The following is a 19,804-nucleotide window of genomic DNA, read 5'->3' as shown; positions in this document are numbered from 1 at the left end:
ATACTCAGGTGATATTTGTTGATTTAATAAAATATAAGATTTCTGTTTTAACTTAATTTCCAAAAAAATTTATCTTTGTACTTTTGTTACCTTCTAGACTTGTTTATAAACTGATCTACATACTAAATTGTTCATTTCTGTCTTTTGATCAGATAGATGCCTTCAGTCAGGTAAGTTTAAGGAGAAAATGCTTTGAGTTTGACACATTGATATGTGACTCTGTCTGCCAAGGACACATTTGGCTGTATCATGTTTGCTACTGAGTAGTAAGTAGGAACATGCACATGAGAGAATGATTAAAAGCTTTGCATCTATAAATGTCTGCATATATTTGCCATGGTTGGAAAAAATAATCTTTAGCCAATATACTTTGTTAATTTTACCACTTTCTAAATTTCATTATTAAATCATTTTCATATAAACTGGGAAATTGTACTTTTGTAACTTACCTTCCTTAATATTACCGCAGATTTTTGATTTGTCTCTTCTGGTGTTTGAATAGACGTTATATTTGAAATCTATGGCTTATTTCCTTCTATCGCCTTCCTTTTTTCCTTAGTGTTTATGTGAAGGTGCTTCATAAATATTTCCATCGCATTGTCAAAATAAGTTTGGACTTGGATAGTTGCTAGCCACATTTTAGGCGTTTCACAGACTGGAATTAGAAGCTAGAAAAGATACTCGCCTTGGTTGATAAGTTAATGGGTAGAGGAGTCAGCTCTAGTTTTAAATTCCATTGTTCTCTCTGTGACCTGCTGCTGTCATTAAAAATACAAACTGAAAAGAAATTGCGTGCCTCTATGGGCTAGACTGACGACCACTCTTCATTCCAGATGGTCTTTTGTGAAGCACAGGGGGTTGCCCCTGCTCTGATGCACAGACATGGACAAGAAAAATTGCAAACCACATAGTAATATTAACTTGAGTCAAAATGCGGTAAATCAGTTATTGCACTTCATAACTAGATAAGGCTATATAAACCCATGTATTGCCAACACCATCTTACTACCCCGATAACTAATGGCTGGAGAGATCAGTGAGATTACTAGTAGGGGCAACCATACCTGCTTCAAATCATTTCCAAAAATATTTTACTTTTGTTTTTAACATCGTATATCATTTTGTAAAAAGATCTCCTTTTCTTTACCAGTGACTTTGAGATCCGATATTGAGGAGGAGACTTAATGTAGTTTACTTGGGGTGAAAGTACATAGTGACTATCCCATTTGTCACTGACCTGGTTTGCAGCTAAGGGGTTTTTTTTTTTTTTTTTTTTTTTTTTCCCTGAATGAAACTACCCACATTGGCAAAAGTTGTATAAAGTTTCTTTCGTTGGTATATCTTTTGGGGCAGGTGTTGACCATGTTGAAACAGCAGGTTAATTGATTGTAGGCAGACAACCAGAAGAAAAGGTTTTATGGGAACTTTCTTAATAAATTACCATTCAAAAATAACTTTATCTGCTACAAAATTATGAATTTTAGAGTTGGTTTTGTTGTAAAATTTGCCATGTGAGATCACCTGGGGAGCAAAACATCATCTTGACTGAACCTTTCACTGTCAAGCGCCCTGCATGTCTCCCTTGAGCCCCGGGCATTTGGCAGCAATTCTGTGCAGTGATTGGAGCACAGGAAAAGAAAGAGTAAGAGAAGCAAGCAGCACCCCCTGCTCTCCTATACTTGAATACCAGGCTGTCTGCCTTAATGGGAAGCACTTAAAATCCAATTCCTTGGCTTCCCAACAACCACTCAGGCTCAAGCCTTAAGCACACCAAACTGGCATCGCTTAGTGCCCAGCTTTCAAAGGGCACAAAATAAAATCTCCATTGCACTGATCATCTTTGTCCTGTAGTGGCAGAGGAAATACCCTTCACTTAACGTCGCTTTTACTGAGGGGAGGCTTCAGGGCCCTGGAAGAGGCAGCGGCACTGCTGTAAGAGGGGAAAGAGGGCTTTCGTGAAAGGGTCTGAGAAATCCAACTAGTAGATCTTAGGAGGCAGGTGCCGTGATGTCGGGTGGGTGTGCCCGGCGTTCGGTGTTCATCACGGCTGTCCCAAGAAGAGCTTGCTGACAGCTGCTGGTAGGCAGAACGAAGAGCTCTTGGACAGAATTTATATCATGGATGGGTCCAAAGTAGAAAAGAAGGAATTGATGCTTCCTTTCATGTTAACAAGGGTACAATACATTGAATTGGTGTGATCCTGGCCTAAAAGAAACATGAACATAATAGAAGAGTGTGGATTGACAGTAAATACAGACAACAGTCTCTGTCCCTGACTCCTGGCACAGCGCTGTTTCCTATGTTGGACACTAGGAACATCTTTTAGCTAATAGTTGTTCAGAACCACTCATCTGAGGTGTGCAACTGTGTGGTAGACATGACACTTCAAAAGATTAAAAAGGAGTATTTAGTAAGCCTGTTTTGCCAATATCTTATGTCTATTTGGGCAAGGGAGGGGGAGAATTCTCCAACATATACAAATACAAAATCCAAGTATGTTAAAGAGAAAATGTAAGAAATTGAAGAAAATAAAGGTGAGGATCTTCAGGGAAAGGATGTAATTTTTAATTAACAGTTCACTTTAGAAGGAATACTAATGAGATAGTTGCAAGACAGGGACCTCATGATCCCCTCTGGAAGTGAGAGAGGGAGGGCTCCACAAACAAAGCCAGGGATCCTGCTGTCCCCTTCTGGAACTGAGTAAACATGGAGGGGATCTTTAGAGACAGCGCCCATCACCATACCCACAGCATCACTGCCCTTGTGGAGTTTTGGGTAACATGGCTGAACTCAGTCTGGCCACCAGTTCCTGACACCCCAGAAGGAGCACCCCAAAGAGATGACCACCACTACCAGTGGCATAGTGTCCAATGCATAGAACCAAATAGAAAAGAACAGGGAGAAGGAAAACTCCAAATAACCAAGCAGGCCCTCAGGGGAAGGACACCCCACAAAAAGAAAAACATCCACCAGAACCCAATAACAATGATGTGGAAGAACTCTGCCTGCCAGATAGAGAATTGAAAATCATCATCATTAAAAAACATGAAGATGAAAAGGATAATGATATGAAAGATGTAATTAATGAACTAAAGAATGAAACTTGAGTTCCTAAAGAAGGAAATGAAAGAAACATGAGAGGTTAAAAGATTAATGGGGAAGCTAAAGAACTCGGAAAGGCAATGAAAACAATTGATGAAATGGAATAATGAATCAGTACTCTCGATACAGAAATAAAAAACCAAGAGGGAAGAGAAGTATGAGTGAAAAAAGTTAAAAACACTTCGAGAACTATCTGACACCATGAGAAAAGGAAATATAAGAGTTATAGGAATCCCAGATGGTGAGGAGAGAGACCAAGGAGTGGAGAAACTATTCAAGGAGATAATTAAAGAGAACTTCCCATGCATGAAGAAGGTGAAAATAGACAAGCGAGAAGAACACCAAATTACACAATGAAAGGAAACTATGGCGAGTCTAAGACAAGGAAGAAAAAATGAAGCTGGCAAGGGCGAAGAAACAAAGGAAAGCCAATCAGGCTGACATCAGACTTCTCTGAAGAATCGCTATCGGTAAGAAGAGAGTGGAGGGACATAGTCAACAACCTCTGTGACAACAAATGGCCACCAAAAATACTGTACCTTGCAAAGCTCTCCTTCCTTTATGAAGAAAGATTAAAGACTTTCTCAGAGAAACGGAAACTCCAGAAATTAGTTATGACTAAGCCCCCACTCCGAGCAGCACTATTTACAATAGCTAAGCTTTGGAAACAGCCCAAATGCCCAAAAATAGATGACTGGATCAAGAAGATGTGGTACATATATACCATGGAATATTACTCAGCATTCAAAAAAGATAAACACATGCAATTTGCAGCAACATGGATGGTGCTGGAAGGGATCATGCTCAGCGAAATAAGCCAGAAAGAAAAAGAAAAATACTGGATGGTCTCACTCATAGCAGGAATGTAGAAAACTTAAATAAGGGACCAGGAAAATGAATAACTATAAGAAAGTGAAAATCAAAATCAACAAAAAACTATGAACCAGAGACACTCTATGGGGGTAGGGGGCGGGAGGGGAGGGATTGGGGTCAAATTAAGGGGGTTGCAATTGTATGGGGAATATAAAAATAAAATTTATTATTTAAAAAAAAAAGTCCTTAAACCAAAACCAACAGAAGAATGAATAAAAAGACCAGAATAAGGCAAGGAATAAAATCACCAAAAGACAGACAAAATGGCAAGTACAGATGCCAACGTATCAATATTAACTCATAAATGGACTAAATTCATCAATAAAAAGACACATTAAAAAACAAAATCCAACCTTATGCTGTCTCCAGCAAACACACTTTACTACAAAAGATAAATCTAGACTGAAAGTAAAAGGTTGGAAAACAATCCTACAAGCAAATGTGTCAAAAAAAAAAAAGGTAGAAACAGCTGTACTTAGATGAAACAGACTTAAAGCTAAAAAAGGTGAAAAGACACAGATGGACACTACATTATGATCAAGGGGACAATCCATCAGGAAGATGTAATGGTCATTAACATATACTCACCAAATGAAGGAGCACCAAAATATATAAGACAATTATCAACTCTGAAAACAGACATTACAGAAAATACATGTATAGTAAGAGACTTCAACACCCCACTCTCACCAATGGTCAAATCAACAAGACAGAAAATAAAGACACTAGAGCCCTAAATAAAAATCTAGACCCCATGGGCTTAATAGACATCCACATGACACTGTACCACCGCCCCCCCCCCCAAAGTAAAAATTCCAAGTACACATTTCTCTCAAGCGCACATGGATTATTCTCCAGAATTGATCACGTATTGGGCCGTTAGATAAACATCACAAATACGTTAAGATCAAAATCGATGGCACAGTGGGTGAGCCGGTGGCACAGCAGGTTGAGCGCCGTGCTGTGAAGTTCACAGCCTCTGCAGCACGGGTTCAATCCCCAGGCGGCCAGGGAGAAACCCACATGGCACTGCAGACCTCTCCTGTCTCCCCAAATCTCCCCTCAGCAGTGCTTTCGGTCCGTCAGCTTGTTCTGCTCCCTGCTCTGTCTCTGGTGAATCCTCTCACCCTCCCGTGCCTCTGGCCTGTATCCCAGCTCTTATATAAATAAAAAATCTTAAAAAGATCAAAATCATTCCAACTATCTTCTCTGATCATAAAGGCATCAAACTAGAAATAAATCATGAAAAGAAAGCAAGGAACCCTCCCACGTGATGGAGATTGAGACCCACACTACAGGAAGACCAATGGATTAAAGAGGAGGTCAAAGAAGAAATTAAAAAATACTTTGAGTTGAACGACAATGAGGACACCCCTTTCCAGAAGGTATGGGGCACAGCAAGAGCAGTAATGAGAGGAAAGTATAGAGCAATACAGGCTCACATCAAGAAACAAGAAAGAACTCAGAAACAACCTAATCTCCCATCTCAAAGAACTCGAAAATGAACAAACAAAAGAGCCAAAAACCAGTAGAAGAAAGGAAATAATAAAAAAGCAGAAATAAAGGAAATATAAATTTTAAAAAAAATGCAAAAGAGCAACAAAAGTTGGTTCTTCGAAAAAATAAACAGACAAACCTCTAGCCAGGCTCACAAAGAAAAAATGAGAAAACACATAAATAGACTCGTAGATGAAAGGAGAAATTACAACACACAGTAGAAATCAAAAGAATAATCAGAGATTACTATGAACATTTATATGTAAACGAATTCCATCTAGAAGAGATGGACAAATTCCTAGCATGATCGAATCACCCAAAGCTAGACATAGAAAAATAGAACACCTAAACAGACCAATTGAAAGCAGCGAAATTGAGGCAGTAATCCAAGCATTCCCCAAAAACAAAAGCCTGGGCCCAGACGGCTTCACAAATGAATTCTACCAAACAGTCAGCAGTGAATTAGTGCCTCTCTTCCCTACACAAACGCTTTCAAAAAACTGAGAAAGAAGGAATACTACCAAATACGTTCTGTGAAGCCAACATTAACGCTAATACCGAAACCAAATACAACACAGAAACTACAGGCCAATCTTCCTAATGAACATGGATCAAAAAATCTTCAACAAGATCCCTGCCAACAGAATCCAACAATGCATCAAAAGAATAATAATACACCACAGTCAAGTGGGATTTATTCCAGGAACACAAGTTTCAACATCCAAAAATCAATGTAATCCAACACATCAACAAAAAGAAAAAAACAAACCATAAATGAAATAGAAATTAAAAAAGCAATCCATATCGATAGATGCTGAGAGATCATTCGACAAAGTTCTACAACCATTATGAAGGCCCTGGAAATTCTCAGCATAGAAGGAATATACCTCATATTTCTTTGAAAGGGAAATTAGTTCTTAGAGATTTTGACCTTGAAGGCATTGTGCTAAGTGGAAAATAATAGGGAATGACAAATACCATATGACATCACTATATGTGGAATCTCAACAAAAAGCTCATAAAGACAAAGATCAGACTGTGGTTACCCGGTAAAGGGTGGAGAGAGGAGGTTTTGAATAGGTGGTCAAAGGATAGAGACTTCCAGTTATTATAAATATGTGCCATGAAGACTAGAGCTAGCACTGCTGTATGAAACATCGTTGGGAGAGTAGGTTATAAGATTTCTTAACACAAGGTGAAATTTTCCCCCTTTTTTCTTTATATTGTGTATGTGTGAGAGGGGGTTGCTTGCTGAATCTATTAGAGAATTCATTTCACAATACTTGTCAAACTATTCTGTACATCTTACGCAGTGATATATGTCAATTATTTCACCATGAAACTAGGGAGGAAGAAACTCAGACCTGTGCATTGGCTCTAGCAGCAGGAACTTCAACTTCTAACTATACCTAGTAAATGGGAGGGGCAGAAACCAGATTACATTGAGATGGTGGAGAATGTATAAAATTATCCAGAAGTTTGGCTGTGATAATGAGCAAAGGCACACAGACCAAGGGAGAGTTTGAAGTGAAAGTACACTCACTTCTTTGTTAAGTCCCTCAACAGAGTGTCCTCTGTGAGCCAGTAGTGTAGGTACAAGAATTAATAAGAACGATTTTTCCTTCATGGAGCTTAGTTTTCTTGAGTGAGCAGACAGCAAATGTTTCATGGAAAGTGAGGCGAAAGTGGCTGAGAGGGTAGTGTGATGTGAGGAGAAGGTGCTGTTTTGGATGGGGTGTTGCTGTTGAGGAGGTGACCTTTGAGCAGAGAGTTGAATGAAGGGCAGAAGCAAATGGTAAGATGTGGAGAGTAGCTCTCCTCCCCCACATGCGGACAGAACAGAGCAAAGACCTTCAAGGAGACTGCGCTTGGTTTGTGTGCCATGCAGCAAGGATACCGGCAAGGCTCGAGCAGAGTAGATAAGGGGGGACTTAAGTTACTGAATTCCCCTCAGCCCGATTTTTCATCTGTCAAATGAGCATAATGGTCATTCCAACCTCAAGAGGATTATAATAAGGATCTACTAGGTTGATGAATGTAAAATGCATAGAATAAGCACTATTAAGGATTTGCTATTAGTATAACAAAACAGTCGTTGAAAGTATCAGTTGTAGGCACTGTCCATCCTGCCCTGTCTGCACAGTCGACATTCACCGGGTGCTGGGGAGCTGCCCCAGAAGCAGAAAAGTGAACCCCTGCCTCCTCACCTCCCTGCCCACGAGCGTCAGTGGCAGTAACGCTGTAGTTGGATGTGACAGAACATGTTTTTGAGAACAGCTAGTCCCACACCTCTAAATATTCTTAGGTCTGCGATTTTATTTATTTTTTTTTAAGTACTTTTTTTTTTTTAAAGATTTATTTATTTATTTATACAAGCACTGGGTACAGTCAGAAGCGCGGGAGGGTGAGAGAATTCACCAGAGCCAGAGCGGGGAGCAGAGCAGGCAGAAAGACCGAGTACACTGCTGAGGGGAGCAGCGGGCGGCAGGAGAGGTCTGCGCGCCATGTGGGACCCTCCTCCGGTGGCCGGGGAGCAGCCGGGGATCAAACTGGTGCCGCAGAGGCCGTGGGCAGCTTCGCAACCCAGCGCTCAACCGCTGCGCCACCGGGGAGGCCCAGGTCTGCGATTTTAGATGCCCCCAGATAAAGGAGAATATTTTATCAAGTAGTTTGAGTCCTTTCATTTTCTTTTAAAGAGAATGAGTAAGAGAGCCTGATGTATCTTACGGACATTTTACTATTAAAAACATTGACTTCTCATAAGGAAAAGATTTACTTTAGATTATGTATTTGGAGTAGGTTAGGCTGCGTATGACAGAAAATTCACCCTCACAATGATTCAAACAAGATGGAAGTTTAGTGCTACTCTGACCACAGATGGGTAGGTGCTCACTTTCAAGTCCTTGAGATAATCGCTCTCATCCTCTGCGGCTGAGCAATACAACCACATCCCGGGCAGCAGGGTGTAGGAATGAGGGGGATAGGGAAGGGGAGATCTGACCAGAGATTTGCACACTCCTACTTACATTTTCTTGGTTAGAACTATGTCAAATGGCTGCCCGGAAAGCTGGGAATTAGAATATTTAATTTGGGTCACCATGTACAATAGTGCTAGCTACAACAGTGCCAAGGCTGAAGGACAGGTCACCATTTGTGGGTTCTCACCCGTGTGCTCGCAATTGTAATGGGGTTTATTAACAAATGAGGTAATTTGGAAAAAAAGAAAGTTTCTAAGGCCACAAATAGCTGACCATCCCACCCTGGGTAATGTCCTCACTTTCTAGTAGTCTAAACCAAAGGCTGCTCATGCTCGATGGCATCCCTTCCACAAGAGCCTAGAGCCGGTGGCACACTGGTAAGTGGTGGACCAAGAGCCAACTCATGGCAGCAGCAGGAGGTGCTCAGAGGCAGTGTTGCTGAGGTGGCACCAGAGCAGCCAGCAACACCTATTCAATGCCTAGACTGGCCAGTGTCAGACACTGGACTGAACAGGGGCAGAGGCAACAGCACCAGGATGCAGTGCCGGAGGATTAGAAAGAGTGGAAAGCTCTCAGAGGTTGCTGGACACAAGTCAACAGTGTTTGGCCACATGTCTGCAGTGCCGATGGTAGGCACTAGTGTCACAAACCTTTGAGAGCCGTTGACTCACAGCAACAGCAGACAGCCCTTTTAGAGACTCCAGGCACAGACTACTGGGCTCAGGCCAATGGTGCCAGTCAGCAGGTGAAGCTGGAGGAAGGGCTGGAGGCAGGTGCAGGGGTTAGGCTGCAGTTTGAAGTGGGGATCAGATGTGAAAGAATACAGGGGTCCATGAAGGCCTGGAAGTTCTTTCCAAGAGGTTGGAATAAGTCTTCCTAACAAGTCTGCCTGCGATGGCCTTTCCAGAAGGGCCCCATGAGCCTGGATCTCTAACCTTCTGAAATTTTGCCTTTCAAACCTGATTGGCCTGTTTACAATCCTTGCTGTCTGGTGCCAGTCAAGCTCCAGTCTGATTGGTCCATTTATGATCCTCAATAGGTGAAAACAAAGGTGAAATCCTGGCCTGCACATCTAGACCTGACCTAGGGTGAGGTCAGGCAGTCTCTTAGGTGGCGAGTTCTGGGAAGCTGCGGCTGAGTCGGCAGGGGCAGATGCTCATCCAAGAGGTCCCGAATCCGGCTGACAGGGGCTGGCCCAGAGCCAGGGGCTGGCCCACACCCACAGGCTGCACCGCCCTGGCCCTCAATCCTGCTCATTCCCCCACAGTCACAGCAGTTATGGGGCTTCTGCTTCACATATAATTAACTAACACAACTAAATGAAACATTATTATAAAAAGCGGGGGATAATTTGAAGGAAAACGAACAGCCACTTTCGCGGATACAGAATTTTGAGTAAAATAAATGTTAATTTCTTGAAACATTTGATGATCAATGTCTTCAAAACCCTAAAAGTCACATAAGTGGAGATATGAGAGAGCCTGATGTGGTGGGCAGGGGTCCAGATGCGCTTGGCATGGGTTGTGGAAGAATCCACAGAGAATGACAGGTTAGAAGTAAAAGCAAAGTTTTATCGAAAACCCTTTCCAAGGGAGGAAAGGACTGAAGTCAGACTCTGCAGAAGTCGGTAGCTCTCTGCAAAAGTTGGCAGCTGGAATTTAGCTTTTGCATTCCAGTTTCCTTTGCCTGTGGTTTCTCTTTTCCTACTTAACAAGTGCTGTGCTGTTTAAACTTTTTGTTAAGACTGCAGCACAGAAAACGGTGAGGTGGTTAGGGTGCTGGTGATGCTGGCGGGGGCACAGGAACCAGGTGGTTTATTTTTTGAAATGTTCATTCATTCCACTAGTCAGGCAGCCTAAGGAACAGCGTGGGGAAGTCCATGCGATGCCAAGGACAGGTTCGTGCCTGCTTGTGAACATGTCTGCATCGTTGCTGAATCTGAGACTCGGCTTCCTTGTGTTAAAACACATGGTGGTGAAGTGACTGGAGACGGGATCTCAATAATTACATGAGATGGCAGAGGCGCCAACACTGCCATTGTGGTCACCCCGCCGTGTATCAGTCCATCGAATCAGCACGTTTAGTTGCAGATTGACACAATGCTAGAGGTCTATATATCAATTGTTTAAATTAAATAAATAAGTGGAGAAATCTCCTGATGTACACCTAAAAGAATCAGATGATTTGCAACCGGTCAAAGATCTAATAAACTTATTTTGAACCTAGAATAACCAGAGACTTTAAATAACGAGAAAGCCAGCATACAGCACCCGATTTTTAAAATTCTTTTTTTGTCCTTGCTTTTGATACATACGGCAATTATTAGATTTTTAAATGAGATCTAAAAATACAGATTCAGTGTAGAGTCAGCAAAATATTAAATATACTTTGTTTTTATTTATTTTTTGGAAGTTACTCTGATTTTACATCCTTGCCATTTTTACTGAAATATAGGTTTTCTCTCCTCAGTGTCGTCACCTTACATCTCCCACCGCCCCGGCACGCACGGTGGACAGGAGAGGCACCTTACCTCTCCTCCACACAGCCCACTGTGCTCTCCCCGCGCCTGCTGTTTTCTCCCCATTCTTCACCACCACCCCCACTTCCCCTTCTAAATGCTTCAAATCTATGGCCTGCTTTCAGGGGTCAGTTTTATAGTTTGTCATTTTGGATGGCTGGCTGCTTTAAAAATCTGATATGTTGTTTCATTGCTCTATATTCCACATATAAGTGAAACCATTGGAACTTACCTTTTTCTGATTTATTTCACTTTATTTCCCTTCCAGCTCCATCCGTGTTGCTACAAATGGCATGAGTTTATCTTTTCAGATCACTGAGTAATATTCCACGGTGTATAGACCACACCTTTTTTGTCCACTCGTCTGTTCTGGGACATTTAGGTTGTTTCCAGATCTCGGCTGTTGTAAAAAGTGCCGCCATAAACATAGGACTGCGGGGTTTCCTTTCAGATTAGCGTTTTGGGGTTCTTTGGCTAGATGCCTAGGAGCGGGCTGTCTGGGTCACATGACAGATGCATTTTTAGTCTTTTGAGGAAACTCCAAACTTCTTTCCATAAGGGCTAGACCTGTCCACATTCCCACCAACAGTGTGAGATGATTCCTTTTCTCCTCTCTCACCAGCACTTTGGGGATATATATATATATATATATATATATATATATCTGCCATTCTCACTGGTGTGTGGTGGTATATCTTATTGTGGTTTTGATTTGCATTTCCCTAGTGATGACTGTTTTTTTTCTTGTGCCTGTTGGCCATCCTATTGTTTTCTTTGGAGAAGCGCCTATTCAGCTCTCCTGCCCATTTTTTTAAAGATTGTTTTTTATTTATGCATGCAAGAACTGGGGTGCAGGCTAGAGGTGTGGGGGTAAGAGGATTCACCAGAGCCAGAGTGGGGAGCAGAACAAGCGAATCTACTGAAATACACTGCTGAGGGGAGCAGCGGGTGAGACAGGAGAGGTCTGCTGTGCCATGTGGGTCAGCTCCCTGGCTGGGGACTGAACTCATGCCATAGTGGTTGGCCATGATAGAGTGATAGTGCTGAGACTTTAAACCCTGCACCACCAGGGAGGCCCCATTTCTGCACATTTTTGATTGGGTTGTTTTTTTTCTTTTTGTTGAGTTGCATGAGCTCTTGGATATCAGCCCCTTGTCAGATGTGTGGCAAGTGCAAGCACTTCCTCCCATTTAGTAGGGTGCCTCTTCATTTTGGTTACTGTCTCTCTCTCTCTGTATAGAAGCTTTTTAGTTTGATGTAGCCCCAGTTGTTTATATTCTCCTTTGTTTTCCTTGATGCTGGGGATGAGTCCTCAAAGGTGTTTCTGAAGTTTATGTCATGGAGTGTTTTGCCAATTTTTTTTCTATGTATTTTGTGGTATCAGCTCTTAATATCCAAGTATTTTATCCATTTTGAGTTGATTTTCATGTGGCATGAGATAGTAGTCTACTTTCATTCTTTTGCATGTGGTTGTCCAATTTTCCCAACACCCTTTATTGAAGAGGCCTTCCTTGTTCCAGTGACAATACTTCACTTCTCTGTCAGAGATTAGTTGTCGATATATGTTGGTTTTAATTCTGGGCTCTCGATTCAATTCCATTGGTTTTTGTTCCAGTACCTTGCATGCCATTTTAATTATAATGGCTTTATGGTGTAGTTTGAAATATGGAAGTGTGATACCTCAATTATTTATCTTTCTAGTCATGAAGGCATTGGGCATTTGTTTCCATATGAATTTCAGTAATATTTGTCCTATTTTCTTAAAGAATGCTGTTGTGATATTTTATTGGTATTGCACTGTATCTGTAGATTGCTTTGAATAAAGTGGCCATTTTGATAATGTTGATTCTTCTTATCCATGATTAGTGAATATCTTTCCATTTCTTTGTGTCTTCAGTTTCTTTTAACAATGTTGTATATTCTTCCTTGTACAGGCCCTTCACCTCTTTTGTTAGGTTTATTCCCAGGTATTTAATTGTTGGGGGGAGCTTGTACATGGGATGGTTTTCACACTTTTTATTTTCTCTTTCTCATTAACCCTGTGGCCATTTTTTCCTCATTTTCATCTTTGACCCCACTGATTTGTTATTCCATTTGGGTTATTTTACTTCCTTGGTGTTCTCTAGAAATTTTCATCTGTTCCATGGATCTTCCTACATTGTGCAGTTCAATTCTTTTCTTTTTTTTTTTTTAAGATTTATTTATTTATGCATACAAGAGCTGGGGTACAGGCCAGAGATGCGGGGGTGGGGGGGGTGAGAGGACTTACCAGAGACAGTGTGGGGAGCAGAACAGGCAGACTGACTGAAATACACTGCTGAGGGGAGTAGCGGGTGAGACAGAAGAGGTCTGCTACACCATGTGGGTTGCTCCCTGGCCAGCCCAGGATCAAACTCGTGCTCCGAGGCTGCAGATTGCTTCATAGTGCAGTACTTAACCGCTTGTGCCATCAGGGAGGCCCTCAATTATTTTCTTACTTCAAATTTTCATCTTCTTTTCCTTGATTGTGTTTTTCATTTGCTTTTCTGATTTTTTGCATATTTCTGAACTGTTTTTCTATGTTTTCTTTTTACTGCTCCAATTATTTAATTTCTTTAGTCATGAAGATTTTGAATTCTGTGTCTGATAGGGAAAGAAGCTTGTCCAGATTTCTGCGGCTTGACTCTGAAGTTTTGTTTTCTCTCTGTGGTGAATTGTTCCCTTGAGGACTTGCTCGGCCTTTTATACTTTTCTTTCTTCCCATTGCTTGCTTTCGGGTTTGCTTGGCTGTGGTCGGGGCATCTGTGGGTGTGGGTTTTCCTCTCCCACTATTCTTGTCGTTTACCAGGTGACAGCTACAGTAGCTGGGGCCTCCCATAGAGCCGGTGGGGTTGTGGGACCCGCCTGAATACTGTGTTGGAAGATGGGAACTCTGTGGCCTGCTCAGGCTTGGATCTGGGCAAGTGGTGGGTTCACAGGGCCTGATAGGGACAGGATCCAGTTTAATTTCAAAGTTAAATTTAACCTCCTCATAGCCTAAAAAAGAATTACAGTTTATAATTTAGAGGGCTTGAAATATTTCAAGGAAATCAAATGCAAAAAAATATCAAAATCTTAAAAAATGAAAGTAAACAAATCCAAACTGCTAGTTCTCAGTAAATACTACAAGACATGTTGAAAATGTGTACCTTCTCGAAGGGACAATACCAAACGCGTTCTATGAAGCCAACATTACACTAATACCAAAACCGAACAGGGACAACACAAAAAAGGAAAACTACAGGCCAATCTCCCTAATGAACACTGATGCAAAAATCCTCAATAAAATTTTAGCTATCAGAATCCAACAATGTATCCATAAGATAATTCACCACAACCAAGTTGGATTCATTCCAGGGGCACAAGGATGGTTTAACATCCGAAAATCAATCAACGTTATCCAACACATCAACAAAAAGAAATATAAAAACCATATGATAATATCAATAGATGCTGAGAAAGCTTTCGACAAAGTGCAACACCCATTCATGATAAAAGCCCTTGAAATTCTTGGGATACAAGGAACATACCTCAACATCATAAAGGCCATCTATGAGAAGCCAACAGCCAGTATCATTCTCAATGGTGAAAAGCTGAAAGCAATTCCATTAAGATCTGGAACAAGACAAGGATGTCCACTCTCACCATTGCTTTTCAATATAATACTGGAAGTCCTAGCCAGGGCAATAAGACAAGAGAAAGACATCCAAGGAATCCAAATAGGAAAAGAAGAAGTCAAACTATCACTATTTGCAGACGATATGATATTATACATAGAGAACCCCAAAAACTCCACAGAAAAGCTAATTCAACTCATCAATCAGTTCAGTAAAGTGGCAGGATACAAAATCAACACGCAAAAGTCAGTAGCCTTCCTATACACAAACAATAAATCTGAAGAAGAAGAAATCAAAAAGACCACCCCTTTTGTTATTGAAACAAAAAAAGTCAAATATTTGGGAATAAATCTAACAAAAGAGGTAAAGGACCTATACAAAGAAAACTATAAAACACTGTTAAAAGAAATAGAAGAAGACACAAAGAAATGGAGAGACATCCCCTGCTCATGGATTGGAAGAATAAACATTATTAAAATGGCCATCCTTCCAAAAGCAATATACAGATTCAATGCTATTCCAATCAAAATTTCAATGTCATTCTTCAAAGAAATAGAACAATTATTGATGAAATTCATATGGAATCACAAAAAACCCCGAATAGCCAAAGCTCTCCTGAAAAAAAAAGAAGGGAATGGAGGCATCAGACTCCCAGACTTCAAACTATACTACAAAGCCATAATCATCAAAACTGCATGGTATTGGAACAAGAACAGACATACAGACCAATGGAATCGAATAGAAAATCCAGAAATAAACCCACAGATTTATGGTCAACTAATCTTTGACAAAGGAGCAAAGAATATGCATTGGAGCAAAGAAAGTTTGTTCAATAAATGGTGCTGGGAAAACTGGGTCGCTACATGCAAAAGAATGAAGCTTGACCACCACCTCACACCATACACAAAAATCAACTCAAAATGGATTAAAGAACTAGACATAAGACCTGAAACCATAAAATATATAGAAGGAAATATAGGCGAAACACTACGTGATTTGCACATCAAAGACATCTTTACAGACACATCACCCAAGGCAGTGATAGTGAAGGCAAAGATAAACAGCTGGGACTACATCAAATTAAAGAGCTTTTGCACAGCAAAAGAGACAATAACAAAAACAAAGAGAAACCCCACCAACTGGGAGAACATTTTTGCACCCAACACTAATGATAAAGGACTGATCACAAAAATCTGCAAAGAGCTGATGAGACTCAACAACAACAAAGAAAATAATCCAGTCAAAAAATGGGCAGAAGAGCTTAAAAGAAACCTCTCTGAAGAGGAAATGCAAATGGCCAACAGGCATATGAAAAAATGTTCAACATCACTTGTCATCAGGGAAATGCAAATCAAAACTACCATGAGATACCATCTTACACCAGTGAGAATGGCACATATTAAAAAAACTAGCAACAACAAATGTTGGCTAGGGTGTGGAGAAAAAGGAACTCTTCTGCACTGTTGGTGGGAGTGCAAACTGGTCCAACCACTGTGGAAAGCTGTGTGGAGATTTCTGGACCTACTAACCATAGAGCTTCCATATGATCCAGCAATTCCACTCCTAGGTATTTACCCAAAGGACACAGAAACATCAATTCCAAAGAACACCTGCACCCCTATGTTTATAGCAGCACTGTTTACAATAGCTAAGCTTTGGAAACAACCCAAATGCCCAAAAATAGATGACTGGATCAAGAAGATGTGGTACATATATACCATGGAATATTACTCAGCATTCAAAAAAGATAAACACATGCAATTTGCTGCAACATGGATGGCGCTGGAAGGGATCATGCTCAGCGAAATAAGCCAAAAAGAAAAAGAAAAATACCGGATGGTCTCACTCATAGCAGGAATCTAGAAAACTTAAATAAGGGACCAGGAAAATGAATAACTATAAGAAAGTGAAAATCAAAATCAACAAAAAACTATGAACCAGAGACACTTTTAGGGGGGCAGGGGCGGGAGGGGAGGGATTGGGGTCAGAATGGGGGGGCTGCAATTGTATGGGGAATATAACAATAAAATTTATAAAAAAAAAATAAATGACATTGGATAGCAAAAAAATAAATAAATAAATACACAAAAAAAAAAAAAAAAAAAAAAGAAAATGTGTACCTTCTCACCAGATTTTAGATCCAACAGCATGCCACGCTGACATTTTACATAAATAGCACATACATCACAGACATTTTTAAGTAGCTGGGAGAAAATGACGGATGCAGAAATAAAATGTTAACAGTCAAGGAACTTCAAACATTGGAAGTTAATTGCACACTTGCACCAGGACCTTGGTGGAGTGGGACATGCCATCCCTCTGATGTGGAGTCTGAGGGCTTTTAGGTAGAAATGTTTTTCTATCCTCAGTTAGTCACACAGAGGAAACGCCAACATAGTTCATTTTCATTCCTTTTAGGAGGGAAATGTTGCAAGGCCCAGCATATTTTTATAGCTGAGACTATACAAAAAACTGGCCTTACCCCAAGAAGGCAAGAGGTCAGAGAGTTGCAGGACTCGAGGAAGGAAATGCTGACAAAACCTTCTATGAAGACTCTGTGAGGATATCTGAAACGTTAGTCCCTTTGAAACTCATTCCCTGAGCTGGAAATGTGAGGGCATTTCTGTGTGAAGAAATGGAAAGGTATTTTGAAGGGTTTAGCATTTATTCAGTTCAAAAGAACAGGATGATCTAAAAACAGAACCAAATTCAAGAGTCAGGGTCCAAAAAAAGCAGCCTTTATGGGAACTGGATTCTCACAAGTCATAGGAATAGCAAATGGGAATGGAGTTAATAGTGTTAAAGACACTAATATTTAGAAAGCCTCCATTGCTTGAGGGCACATTTCCTTGTGTCTAGTGCAAAAGTCAGTTTTATTCCAAGAAAAATACAGAGAACTGTTGTGTTCAGTTCTTGTAAAAAAAAAAAAAAAAAGAAAAGAAAAGAAAAAAGCAAGGTTAGAAATGGACTTGAACAAGCAGCCTTTTATCGCTACAAAAATCTCCTGGCCTTTCCGTTCCCTGAATTGCTTTAGTGTCTGACTGTAAGACTTAGAAAGAAACGAAAATATTACCTCTGACCCACAGAGCTGCACAGCCTCCCTCCCTACACTCAGAATTGTGGCCCCAGGTATTTTTCTTGTCCCCACATGCTGGTGCTCATCATAGACGCAGGGCATGGCCTCTCAGAGGCCGTCAGGCCCATCTCACATCATACCAAGTGGAGACTGCGCTGGAGGGGATGGTGTGGAGCCCGATTCCATGAAAAGCTGGTTGGCGCTGCCGAACAGAGCTCTCAGACACAGACCTCTGCACCTTAGGGCGTGTGCACTGTTAAGACGAGCAGTCGAGGGCCTCCCTGGTGGCACAGGGGTTAGGATGCAACCTATGAAGCTGTCCGCAGCCTCTGCAGCACGAGTTCAATCCCAGCCAGGAAGCTACCCACATGGCACAGCAGACCCTCCTGTCTCACCCACTGCTCCCCTCAGCAGTGTGCTTCAGTTAAGATTAGCTTGTTCTGGGCCTCCCTGGTGGCGCAGCGGTTGATCGCTGGGTTGCGAAGCTGCAGTGCCGGTTCTATCCCCAGCCACTGGCGAGGGTCCCACATGGCACGCAGACCTCTCCTGCTGCCCTCTGCTCCCCTTGGCAGTGTATTTCGTCAGTCTGCCTGTTCTGTTTCCCTCTCTTTCTGGTGAATCCTCTCACCCTCCCGCACTTCTGACTGTACCCAGTGCTTGTATAAATAAGTAAATCTTTAAAAAAAAATTAACTTGTTCTGTTAGACTAATTATAATAAAGTAAAAATCAAAATCAACAAGCAACTATAAGCCAGAGACACACTATGGGGGGGCGGGTAGGAGGAATTATGGTAAAAATAAGGGGGTTGGCAATTGTGTGAGGACTATAACCAAGATGAAAAGGCATACATTGTACAAAAATGAAAAATGATGTAAAAAAATATATAAAATAAAATATATTAAAAAAAGATTAATTTGTTCTGTTCCCCACTCTGTCTCTGGTGAATCCTCTCACCCCCCACACCTCTGGCCTGTACCCCAGTTCTTGTATGCATAAATAAATAAATCTTTAAAAAAAAAAAAGGTGAACAGACAAGATTACTGCTCTTTGTCAGTCATCACATCAACTACCATACATTCACGTCTAGCACTGTCGCCTCGTGGGGTGGCAGCTTGGAAGCGGCCTGGGATGAGGGTAAGATGACTCGAAGTCCATGTGGAGTGATGAGAAGCCTAGAAGGGCTACATGTGAAGCCTTGTGCAGCCCCCATCCAAAGGCAGTCTGGTATTTATTGGCATTGAGTACAAAGGGGGTCAAGTAAATAGGGGGTGTGCATGTGTGGGTGATGGGATTAGGGTGGAGTGACCAGGGGCTATTGCCTGGGGCGCTCCGTTATGCCTGCCAGTCTAAGCATATTACCTCTAGTCTAATGCCTGCCTATTGTTTTCAGCAGCTCCTGGTTTCCCAGCATACCAGGTCTTTTGCCACTGGTGAGAGCCCCGCTGCGTGGCCCTGCACAGCTGACAAGCAGGGACTCTGGGCACCAAGACAATATCCCAAGAACAAGGGGGGCTGGGATCCCTACACACCATGTGCAGGTTCCATGTACTTTTTCTATTCCTAAAACTAATCCTGCAATGTAGGAATTAGGCCCATGGACCCTGGATGAGGAAACTAGGCTTGAAAGAGGTGAAGTAATGCCCAAGAGTCAAGACCCAGCCTAAATCCACAGAATGTTTCCTCCCTACACCCTGTCTCCTTACACCTTCTGAATTTCTCACACCTAATTCCAGGGCCAAAATCAGCAATTTCCCATCCTGAGGCTAAAGCTGCTGCCACCCAAGCCCTCCCCCAACCAAAAAATCTTGAATAGCAATATGTAAAACTCACATACTTGGTTATTCCGAGAACTAAAACCTCCATAAAATTCTAAACTCACTTTGAGTTTAATTCCGAACCAGTTACTAAAGATGCTACGAATAAAACATTGCAAGGTAAAGACAACTTTGTCTCCTCCCACTTTCCGCGTTTCCTTGCTGTTATTGCTAAAAAACAGAGGCAGGGCTCACCAGCCCTGAGATGCCTCCCTGACCCGTCACTCCCACACTGGACCACCGCTGTCTCACGAAAGGGGCAATTTAATTTTTCCTCCCCGGAGCCTTGTATGCCAGGCCTGGCCCCAAG

At 41.6% G+C, this 19,804-nt stretch overlaps 1 protein-coding gene across 1 annotated transcript in view; it reads right to left on the bottom strand.

Moving 5' to 3' along the window:
* Window positions 1-13,549: 13,549 nt before the first annotated feature.
* The window catches only part of CCDC83 (coiled-coil domain containing 83), a gene marked incomplete at both ends in the record, with an annotated part of 56,682 nt that continues 50,427 nt past the window's right edge, over window positions 13,550-19,804 (bottom strand). The window contains 2 exons of the mRNA XM_084250996.1: window positions 13,550-13,983; window positions 17,820-17,960. Coding sequence (XP_084107122.1) covers window positions 13,550-13,983; window positions 17,820-17,960 — 575 coding nt within the window. The remainder of the gene's footprint in view (window positions 13,984-17,819; window positions 17,961-19,804) is intronic.

This window comes from Talpa europaea (genome assembly GCF_964194135.1).
Source record: "Talpa europaea genome assembly, chromosome: 1".
NCBI lineage: Eukaryota > Metazoa > Chordata > Mammalia > Eulipotyphla > Talpidae > Talpa > Talpa europaea.
The sequence above is the reverse complement of the archived record's forward strand: the minus strand, read 5'-3'. Positions and strand labels throughout refer to the sequence as shown.